Here is an 11942-nt window from a genome sequence, read left to right on the forward strand (position 1 = left end):
AAGCAAGTCAACAGTAGTGATACATCAGTGTGGATGTTTCAGTATCATTCTTCTTTGTAATTCTCATTTAGTTGGAACATTGTCCTTTGGTTTTTTTTTCTGTTTCTAAGAACCATTTTTAGTTCTCTATTAACATGTTGTGAATAATTCTCCCCCGCACATAAATGTAAATTCTAAGTTTGCGGGGAGCTTTGTTTGCTGTTTTAGTTTGCTTTTACTGGTATGCTATAAGTAGATGTTTTAGTTCGTGCATAGGAACACGAATAAAGACAATGCTCTCTGCATAATAAGGCAATGCTCATTTCCCATAAGTTTACGAGATTTTCTTGCTGAGATTTCACAATGTTAGATTTACTAATCAACCTTTTNGGATTAGTCAACCTTTGGTTCCAGATAATCAAAGTTTAGTTCCCTACATATAATCTACTTAGATAGAACTAAGAACTAGGACAGGAAATTAGGAATGTTCTACCTTCAGTGGACCAGCAGAAAGATTTTATTCTAAATTAATATTTAAGATTAGTGAAAAGATTATATCCTGAATTGAGAGTAAAAATATTTCACTCTTCTTAAGAACAGATTCTCTCCTATCTGTTTATGGATGAGCATCGAATTATGTGAATGTGATACAACATTTCCTTCACTCACTGAATATCTACTAGGGAGGAACAATTGCATCACTGATTCCAAGTGATGCAACCGTGAGATTAATTAAGTATATGAGAACATCATGAGATGCAGATTTACAATTCCATAAAGTGCTTGCACAAAACATTCTGATTCTTAAAACTTCTTTAAAAATGCAAAACCATGGTTCTGATGATGAAGTTTGTTTGCTCTTGGATTAATTAACTGTTTTGAAACTTTAACCAAGAAATGGACATTAATTAGTGGATGATTAGGCAGCATTATTTTATGGGTGGAAGATTCAGAATATGTTTGCTCTCATCTACAACAGAAAGAGTATGACAGAGATACAAAATATATAAATGGATGATTATTACTTTGTATAATGGACCTATATGCTAGCACCCACTAAAAATAAACAAAAAAAATTGAGTTATATATATATATTCCATGATTATAATTGCATGATTGTTGTAACAAGTTGAGGGTGAATAGATTATAGATGAATATGAATATAAAAACATAGATGAAAAGAAAATGTTGAATTATTTGAGAGATGTGTGATGGCCAATTAGCATTAGACGTCAAATGCATCGTCCACTACGTATTGCAACATGATTGTGTATCCACTTGTGTAGATGGAGAAGGGTAAAAAGGGTGTTTTCTTTTGTGAATATTTTCAGAAATTCAACTTTAAAAAAATTACTATACTTGATATGTTATTTTTGTGCAGCACATAATGATTCAGAAAACCTAGCTTAAATGATCCATGAAATAATTAAAGGAGTGGGGGGACATGTTAAAGAACTGTTCACATTTGCTAGTGCACCACACACTACTTCAATGGATATACTAATCATTCATGAAAAATCATCCATCACAACCACTATATATAACAATATTAGAAATTAATTGCTACTGAATGAAGTATTTTTGCAACATCTATTTTCCACATATTCTTCGTTTAGTTTTTGCTATAAGTAGGAGTTAGTTTAGTTTATTTTAGTTTTGAATTTTATTTTACAAATTAGTGTTACTAACCAAGTTTTTTCTCTGGCAATACTAACAATTTCAGTTGTTCTAATTTTCTATGACTAACATTTTTTTTGCTTCCTTAGTCAGTTATTTAACTTTACTAACTCTGTTTTGCGGAGTTATTTCAGTTCAATAACATCTCTCTGATGTTTCTAACGTTTTTTTTACTGGTGTTGCTTTTGTATGTTTTACTAAGTGTTTGTACCAGTTCACACAGAGTTTCACTTTCTTTTTGCTGCAGCTGTTGTAGTTTCTATCTTTTATCAATATGTTATTTATAATTGTACATTAATTTAAATTTAAGTGTTTCTTATGAGGTTAAAGAACTGATCACTGCATTTCTCGACTACTAGATATTTTAAATCATAAATATCCTTCATCTCTAAGTGTCTCTATTTTTAATTTTTATGATGTNGTTTTGATTTTGTCATCTGTTCATCACATTCTATTCCCCTGTAATAAAACAGAATTGGTATATTTAACATGTAGGTGAATGTCTCATTAGAAGGTAGCCACATCAATTGCATGTACTCATAGTAATTACAGTATATCAAGCATATTACTTATACTTATTTAGTATCAAGCATATTACTTATACTTATTTAGTTTCCAAACCGCAGATAAATATTTCTTCTTTTTGGCGGTGGCAAGCAACCTTCCATTCTCTCCGAGCGTCTGAGGGTATGGTTTTCTTCTCTTGTTCTGTTAATTTGATTTCAGTAGTTGTTTCGTAGATACATTAGTTTCAGTTTGTTTGGCTTTCACAAATTTAAATGTAACATTTTGATCAAGTTATTTTCATCCTCAAGCTTTTTAACCTTTAAAAGGAATTTTTCTTTTTCACATATATTATTGGCTTTGACTGATTTATTTGGATGACTATAAGCTGTAGGCCTTCCACATTTGACTATTGTTTCTTGGTTCTTTTGAAGATTAATTTGATGTATTATATTGTTGAAATTTGCTTGCAAAGGTTTGGACCATTTCTTCCCAGAGCCTGTTGGAACTAAAAGCAACCTAGTTGATAATCAGATTTTGTTTCCTAAATCAATGATGGAATTTTGGGGTTCTCCAAGGCAAGACCTAATAGTGGAAAGGCTTTCAGAGTTTGAGAAGGTAGATTCTCATGTTATATCTTGTATGTGTATATATTCTTTTTTTCACGTGCTTGTGCATTTTATTCAAATTTTAGTAAGTTATGTCCATATATTAATAGTTGTTTATATGTTCTGTTTAATATTGTTTCAAAGACGCAAATCTGGACAATTGCTATTTTTTACCTTTCGTACAGTTAAGATTCACAATTTGAATCATATGATTTGATACATATCAAAGATATAGTAGATATTGGTTTGATTCTAATAATATCAAAGATATTTATCGCATGATCAAAGCAATTTCGTATCATGGATATGAATCACACTATTTTATGATTCATTATTTTTTCTTTCACCACTTCTTGTAAATAAATTGAAAAGTCAGTTAGCTCGGATTGAGAGATCATAAAATCTGATTAGTTTTTTTGTTAAGTCCGTGAACAGAAAAACTCAATAAAAAAGCAAATATAAATTAAAAAACTCAATTCAAAAGAAAATTATATGCACTTGATTAAAAGTTTCAAATAATTTAACTAGCCAATCAAAATAATTTTATTTTCGTCTTCGATGATTACCGAGAGTCAAAAGGCTTTGGTAATAGTAGCATAAATTATGTTATTACTTTATGTAAATTGAAAAGATATTGTCATTCTAAAAAGAAAAACATTAATCCACAATAAATTTTATCTGAATATTTCTGTTTACCAGTTTTAATTATAATAGATAAACATGTATATAACTAATTAAATATTATATAGGAGTTGGAGTGACATTTAAGGTGAGGACTTGGAAAATTGTAAAGTAAACCCATCACACAAGTATGATATGACAAACAATGAAAAGTATTTGTGTATAATGACCGCCGAATTTATATACCTACAAAAAAGAAAAATGTGATTTGAACGGGAAATAGAAAACTTATAAACTAAAATATTCAAATATAATGTAAAAATAGTTAAAATTAAAAATATAGCATCCCGTGTTTAATTAATAATTTTCCATGCAAAACAAATGATGAAAATAAAATAGAAAATGTCTAGAAATATCACTTTTAAATCATTGTTACAGTACAAATTCACAAGGTTTATAAATTTTCATATTTGAAAAAGTAACAAAGAATTGTTGTTTTTGTCTTAAATATTAATTAATTTATATTTTGTTGTCTTAGAAAAAAAGGAAATTTCCTTTTTTTATTTGTCAATAATTCTTCATAATTTGTAACTAAGGCAATTTACCATAGCGAACATATTACTTATCTGGATTTTTATTATTTAAATATATTTTTTCATAGAAGTTAAAAAATTTATAAAACAAAATTTAAAAAATAATTTCACAAATTTTTATTAAAAATCACACAAAATATAGAATTTTCTAATGCTATTTACTTTATATAATGTTTTAGTTCTACATAGAAATAAATGACGTTATTTTGTTATACTCATACGTAAACTGTTGAACTGTGTTAATTTAAACTCTTTCTCATTATAAGTCTTACATCAATTAGAGATAAAATCTAGACTTAAAGTCCACTTATTAATATTTCTGTTACAATAACCATATTTGCTATTCATAAAAGAAGCTATTGCAAATATTACAACTTGTTAAAAAATAATTGCCTTGCAAAATGCATTTTCAGAGTAGTTTCCTAATTTTATTATCTTTCGAATATTGGCTTAATTCTATCACTATTTTTTAAAGAAACATTTGATCGATTACTTTTTATATAAAATTGTGGTTTAATCTAAATATTCCAAGTTCGTGTTAGTTACCTTTGTTTTCACAAGTCTTCGGATAAATCAATTGATTGGAATAGAATTATTATCCTAAAAAAGTTTCGACCATTGATAATGAAGAAAGTGACAAAGGTGGAAAAGTGGAGGGTTCCCATGTCATTTTATTTGAATAAAGACCAATGTCTAATTTTCCAATAATGACTAGCTAGATTTATTGATTTTTCCTTTTTAATTTAGCAATATTTTTTACATCTGGTCCCATTACCCCAAATTAATTTACCATAACAAAGTCATTTGCTAGTAATATGAGATGGCAATATTATAGGAACAAGATATAAATGGTGACATAAACTTTCACTATTAAAATATTTTCTTAATAATTTTTTAAAATATCCTTAAAGAAAAATATATATTTTATGAATTTTATAAAAAATTCACAGACAATATACGAATTTCTAATTGTATCTATTTTCATACAATACTTTGTCTCCAAGAATAACTAACTTTATAAATAATATTGTCGTTTAGAATGAAAATACACAAGTCTTCTTCGAAGTCAATTGATATTATTGAAATCTTGCATGCATTAATGAAATGCATAATAAAGTTATTTATGGACCACACAAATTAGTTGATATGATGAATAAAAACAATGGAAACTTATCATGTGGGTATTGGGAGTTCTAAAGTGACGAAGGAGTTGGTGTGAATATAAATCTGGGTATTGGGAGTGATAAATTCACAATACATATGAATCTAATTCTATAAATCTAATTCTATAGTATTCACTCTCTCTATTTCATCATCATGAAGAATCTGAAAGTGATTATGTTTATGTTTGTGTTGAGTGTGGTCTTGCAGGTTGCTTATGCACAACACCATATCAGATGCCTTCCAAAGGAGAGGGAAGCACTCCTTCAATTCAAGGCTGCCATTGTGGATGACTACGGCATGCTCTCATCTTGGACCACTCCCGACTGTTGCCAATGGGAGGGGATTCGCTGCAACAATCTCACCGCTCATATTATAAGTCTCCACCTTCCTGGACAGTATCATTATGAATCTCTTTCTCTTTACTATTATGATGAATCTATTTCTCGGCGTTACATCAGCGGAGAGATCCACAAGTCGTTAATGGAGTTGCGACACTTACAGTATTTCAACCTCAGTTTCAATTATTTTCGAGAGAGTAATATTCCAGAGTTTCTTGGCTCTCTTACCAACTTGAGATATCTTGATCTCTCTTCATGTGGTTTTAGCGGACAAATTCCAACTCAGATAAGTTCTCTTTCTCATTTGAAATATTTGAATCTTGCTCATAATTATTATTTGAATGGTTCAATCCCTCGTGAAATTGGAAATCTCTCTCGGTTGGAGTATCTTGATCTCAGTGGCAATTCTTTTGAAGGAAGTCTGCCATCTCAGATTGGAAATCTCTCTCGGCTGCAGTATCTTGATCTCAGGTACAATTCTTTTGAAGGATACATTCCTTCCCAACTAGGAAACCTTTCAAATTTGCATAAACTCTATCTTGGAGGATATGATAGTGCTCTCAAAATTTTCACTACTGATCAATGGTTATCTAATCTTAATTCTTTAACCCATCTTTCCTTCGATTACACATCTAATTTTAACAGTTCTCCTAGCTGGCTTCGAATCATTTCCATGCTACCAAAACTAAGAGAACTCAGTTTGATTGGATGTGGCCTTTCCGATCATTTCCTCCTTTCATTCAACCCTTCCAACTTCAATTTTTCTACTTCCTTTTCTGTCCTTAGACTTTCCTTAAACTCCTTCACGCAACCGATGATATTCCAGTGGGTGTCAAACACCACTTCCAACCTTGTTGAGCTTGACCTTAGTTGGAACCTCTTGAAGGGTTTGACATCAAATCATTTTGGCTTGGCCATGAATTCGCTTGAGCACCTTGACCTCTCCTATAATGTGTTAAAGGGTGAAGATTTGAAATCATTCATCAATATATGCACCCTACATTCATTATACATGAATGGAAACAATATGACCGAAGATCTTTCGTCAATTCTTCATAATTTCTCTCGTGGTTGTGTTAGATATTCACTACAAGAGTTGAGTTTGGCATACAATCAAATCAGAGGCTCCATACTTGACCTTTCAGCTTTTTCAAATTTAAAAGTGTTGGATATTTCTAACAATCAATTGAGTGGGAAGATACCTGAAAGCACTAGATTGCCATCTCATTTGGAGCAGTTGTCAATTAGTTCTAACTCTTTAGAAGGTGGTGTTCCAAAATCATTTGGGAGCACATGTACTTTGGAGTTATTGGATTTGTCTTATAATAAATTGAGTGAAGATCTTACAGTCATATTTAATCATTTGTCTGGATGTTCTAGATACTCATTGCGAGAACTATATCTTGGTCAAAATAAAGTCAATGGCACATTACCTGATTTCTCAATATTTGCAAAGTTGGAAACGTTGGATCTCAGTATCAATCAAATTAGCGGTAATTTGCCTAAAACCCTCGAATTGTTGCGATCATTAAAACAATTGTACCTTGATAGTAACAAGCTAAATGGGACAATTTCTGAAGATCTTCGATTTCCAAGAAAACTTGAGATATTATCCTTGAGGTCAAACTCATTGAAAGGTGTGTTAACTGACGCTCATTTTTTTAATATGACAAAGTTAAGGACATTGATGTTGTCAGATAACTCATTGACGTTAGAAGTTAGTCAAAATTGGGCTTCGGCCTTTCAATTGGATAATATTGAATTGAGGTCTTGCAAGCTTGGTCCATTGTTTCCCAAATGGCTAGAGAAACAAAACGAATTTCGATACCTTGATATTTCAAATAGTGGAATATCAGGTACCGTTCCAAAATGGTTTTGGACCAAATTTGGATTGTCAATTTTGATGAGTATTAATATTTCATGTAATAATTTACAAGGTACGATTCCAAATTTGCCAATAGAGATTCATTATTCTTCTCTTAGTCTTGCATCAAATAAATTTGAAGGTCATGTTCCACCATTTTTAAGAGGCTCAACATTTCTTGATCTGTCAAACAATAAATTCACAAATTCTTTTTCATTTTTGTGCTCGAGTGGTGTAGCTGAATCTTTATACCAATTAGACCTTTCAAATAATAAGTTTTTTGGACAAATTCCAGACTGTTGGATCCATTTCAAGTCATTAACTTACTTAAATATGAGTCATAACAAGTTTTCAGGAGAGATTCCTTCTTCAATGGGATCACTCCTTCAACTTCAAGTTTTGCTATTGAGAAGGAATAACTTAATAGGTGAAATCCCTTCCTCCTTAAGGAGATGCACAAATTTAGTGATGGTAGATATATCAGAAAATAGATTATCTGGATATATCCCAAATTGGATTGGGAAGGAATTATCAAAGTTGCAATTTTTAAGCTTAGGAAGGAATTATTTGTATGGAAGTTTACCATTGAAAATTTGTTATCTAAAAAGCATTCAACTCTTAGATCTCTCGCTAAACAACCTATCTGGACAAATTCCTAAATGCATAAAACATTTTTCTTCGATGACTCGAATGACTTCCTTGACAAATTATGAAGGTCATCATTATTCGGTCCATACTGGTGCTATCGATAGATACTTTTCATACAAGTTGAATGCAATCTTGATGTGGAAAGGTTCAAAAGAAATGTTCACAGACACAGGATTATCCCTTTTAAATAGCATTGATCTCTCAAACAACCAAATATCAGGAGAAATTCCAAAAGAAATAGAAGGTTTATTTGGATTGGTGTCATTGAATTTATCAAGAAACCAATTGAAAGGGAAAATTCCTTCAAATGTTGGAAAGTTAACATCACTTGAATTTCTTGATTTGTCACAAAACCAACTTGTTGGTTCTATTCCTTCTAGTCTTGCTCAAATTGATCGACTCACTATGTTAGATTTGTCACATAATTATTTATCTGGAAAAATTCCAACTGGCACACAATTACAGAGTTTCGATGCATCCAAATATGAAGATAATGTTGATCTCTGTGGACCACCATTAAAGGAATTGTGCATTGATGGAATGGCAAGACAAGGACCAATTATTAAATTTCAAGAAGATGACAATTTGATTTTCAATCGTGAATATTATATAAGTATGACAATTGGATTTGTTATAAGCTTTTGGGGAGTATTTGGCTCAATCATAATAATACGTTCTTGGCGTCATGCATATTTCGAATTCTTAACTTATTTATCAGACAGTCTCTATGTCATGACAATGGTGAAAGTTTTGAAGAGATTGCACACAACATAGCAGGTAATATATTTTAACCTTATGTTACAAACTTAATATTTTTTCTTTATTATTATTATTATTATTATTATTATTGTTGTTTTAATAAACAATTTTAACAATATGTGATATTAATATGGAGGCATTTTTGTGGTAAATTGCCGTTTTTTTAACTATCAATATATAAATAATTATCGATCATATTATTATTGTAAATAGAATCTCCAAAAATCACAAAAAGTAACTAAAAGATTTTAGATTTAAACATGTTTTTCTCTTCACGTGTATTCATCCATAATATTTCTTTTATCTTTGTTTTTCTTATTTTTTATTTCACAATGGTTGTTAGTAAGTTTGCTACTTCACATCTCACCATTTAATAGAAAAGATATGCCAAAACTAAATTTCTTGAACATAAAGAAAATCCATAAATATTTCAGAAAATACTTAACCGAAAAAGAAGATATATAAAAAAGAGATGGGAAATAAAAAGTATTTTTTTATTATAGACCAAATAAAAATCAGAATGTATTTCAAATCTAAAAAAACACATGTAAAGCCAAAATTTGTATAAACATAAACGATTGTATATACATATATGCTTTTATATTAATACACCATAATATTGTTACTGGTTATCAAGATATTATTTAGTGAAAAAAATTAATAACATCAAATTTTAATTTGTCATTCACTATTTATTATTTATGTTTTGTTGTTTTTACTTTTTGCGAAATTAATTATTTGTTTAATTTTTGGCAGAGGAAATCCGGATTAATAGGTGTGAGAAGAAATGGAATTATTGTTGAAAGGAAATCAAAAAATCAGAGAAAAGTGGTACTTCACTTTGATTTGGAGAAAGATAATTGAGGAAGGTTTTATGACATTTATTTTCTTTAAAAGTTTATTTCTTGTCTATTTTTATTTTGTAGCGATTGTGATAATGACTTTATTTCCCTTTTTCTAAATACTTTGTTTATAGCTTAGTCCTTAAATCTAACTGCTTCTTATTATCATTATATTACTCGTTTTTCATATAACAGAATGATGCCTCTCAATTCAAAAGTGAGTGGGACTGGGTCGGTCTCCCAATCCTTTTTCTAATATATATTAAGATAGATTTAATTCTGGAAATATTTTTATAAATTTTAATTAATTAATTAATATTTCTAATATGATAATATGAGAAGATTATAACATTTATAAGTTATTAACAAATCATATGTAAAAGCATGGAAAATGAGTGTCAACTTTTTCGCCAAATCAAATGAAATATTTGTTACAAATTTATTGAAGATAAGTGAGAAAAAAAAACGAACACTAGTGGAAAAACGTTAACGTCGGTTATTTTGGGCTTTTAACGTCTCCAAACCAACCGACGTCATTTCCGTGACGTTAATAGGACGTCGGACATGAATATAACCGACGTCTATAGTGACGTCAGTAAGTGCCATGTTCGACGTCACTAAACGTCGGAGTAGGACTAACTGGACGTCTAAAGACATTATATAGACGTCGGTTTGAGCAATAACCGACGTCGAAGAGGCACTAAAGACTTCGAAAGACACTGACTGACGTCTAAAAGGTACTATAGACGTCGGTGTATACATTAATCGACGTCTAATCCGATGGATAGCCTAGTAGCATAGTCTCCTTTTGCTAGCTTCCCCCTAAGAAAAAAAGCTTGCGTCTTTTGAATTTCTTATGGGTCCTTTCAACCCAAAACCAAACCTGGGTAGTTGCTTAGTTCCATTTTCATCTGCAAGAGGGAAAAATCACGGTGAAATGATAACTAGGCAACGACCCAGGGTCGTTTTTTTGGGTTGAAACGACCAAAATAAATTCACAAGACGCCGCTTTTTCTGGGAGGCAGCTAGCAAATGGAGAATGTGTTACTACGTTACCCCAAGAAAGGAACAAAACTGCATTAAAACACAACACAAAAAAAACAAATTTTAATCAATTGAACCAAAAGACTAAACAAAGTTTAAACGATAAAGCATAAAAAAAAACCACGCACCTGGGACGCAATGCCGCAAGAGAGAAAAAGAAGAGGTGCCGCAAGCGAGAAAAAGAAGAGGTGTCGCAAGAGAAAAAGGAGAAGAGGAAGACGATATCAGAAACTTAATGCCACGAAGAGTTTGTAGCTTATTTAAAATGAAATTGGGCGTCGGTTACTCCAGAAACCAACATCTATAGTCACATAGACGTTAGTTATCTCACTAATATGACGTCCAAGTTAACATTTAAACTGACTTTTTGAATACCCATTAGACGTCGGTTTCGAGGGGAGTCGACGTCTAGGAAGCTGAATCGATTGACGTTTGATTTCCTGTTACGGATGTTCACGACAATTGTGATGGGGCGCCGACGTCTATAATAACGTAGACGTCGGTGCCCTTCTAGCCGACGTTTAAGTCCCTCGAGTTTGGTGAACATAATTAATTACAAGCACATAGACGTCGCTTCCCCTCAACACTGACGTCTAAATTGAAGAATTTTTTGTCTTCCCGCCTTCCAGACAGGCCTTAGACGTCGCCTTTTGACTACGTGACGTCTAAGCAGCCCAGTAGACGTTGGCCCCCGTTAACACAGATGTCATTGGACTGTCTTCTCACCTACCTCAGGCCATTAGACGTCGGTTTGCGATAGTGCCGACGTCCACAATATCATAGACCTCACCTTACCTTAAAACCGACGTCTAGTTTACCAAGCTATTTACGATAATGCCACCGTCCACTCATATACGTCGGGTTACCCGCAAACCACTACAAGAAAAAACGCTATTATCTACAAACAAAATCCGTATGTAAAGTTCAAAATCCGTATATAATAAAATTTTATCTACGGATTATATACGGTTAAAAATCCGTATATAAAACAGTCGTAGCTAAATTATATACAGATTTTTTGATATATAATTTACATACGAAAAAATCCGTATGTAAATTATATACGGAAAAATCCGTATATAAAATCCATATATAATTTAAATACGGAAAATCCGTATATAATTTAATAGTTTTTTTATTGAAAATTCAACATCGATGCATATATTAGTCATAAACCTATAATATACACACACAATCAATCACAACAATAACTTTTATTGAACACAATAACAAGCATTTCACATTTAAAAAATATATATTATATAAACATCATTGTCAAATAAATTTACAAAATGTATAAT

The 11942-nt window shown here is 31.1% G+C and overlaps 1 protein-coding gene across 1 annotated transcript; it reads left to right on the plus strand.

Annotated features, from left to right (window-relative positions):
* Positions 1-2537: 2537 nt before the first annotated feature.
* LOC106761604 (receptor-like protein 12) lies at positions 2538-8770 on the plus strand. The gene is made up of 3 exons (XM_022780479.1): positions 2538-2550; positions 2636-2778; positions 5354-8770. Exons 1-3 carry the CDS (start codon positions 2538-2540, stop codon positions 8768-8770), a joined length of 3573 nt encoding a protein of 1190 aa, XP_022636200.1.
* Positions 8771-11942: the final 3172 nt, after the last annotated feature.

Source organism: Vigna radiata, chromosome 1 (assembly GCF_000741045.1).
Source record: "Vigna radiata var. radiata cultivar VC1973A chromosome 1, Vradiata_ver6, whole genome shotgun sequence".
NCBI classification, from domain to species: Eukaryota; Viridiplantae; Streptophyta; class Magnoliopsida; order Fabales; family Fabaceae; genus Vigna; species Vigna radiata.

Excerpts from the sequence above, each read along its gene's own strand:
- LOC106761604 (XM_022780479.1), top strand. Across the intron at positions 2,779-5,353 it reads GGCTTTCAGAGTTTGAGAAG|GTTGCTTATGCACAACACCA; the intron begins GTAGATTCTCAT and ends GTGGTCTTGCAG.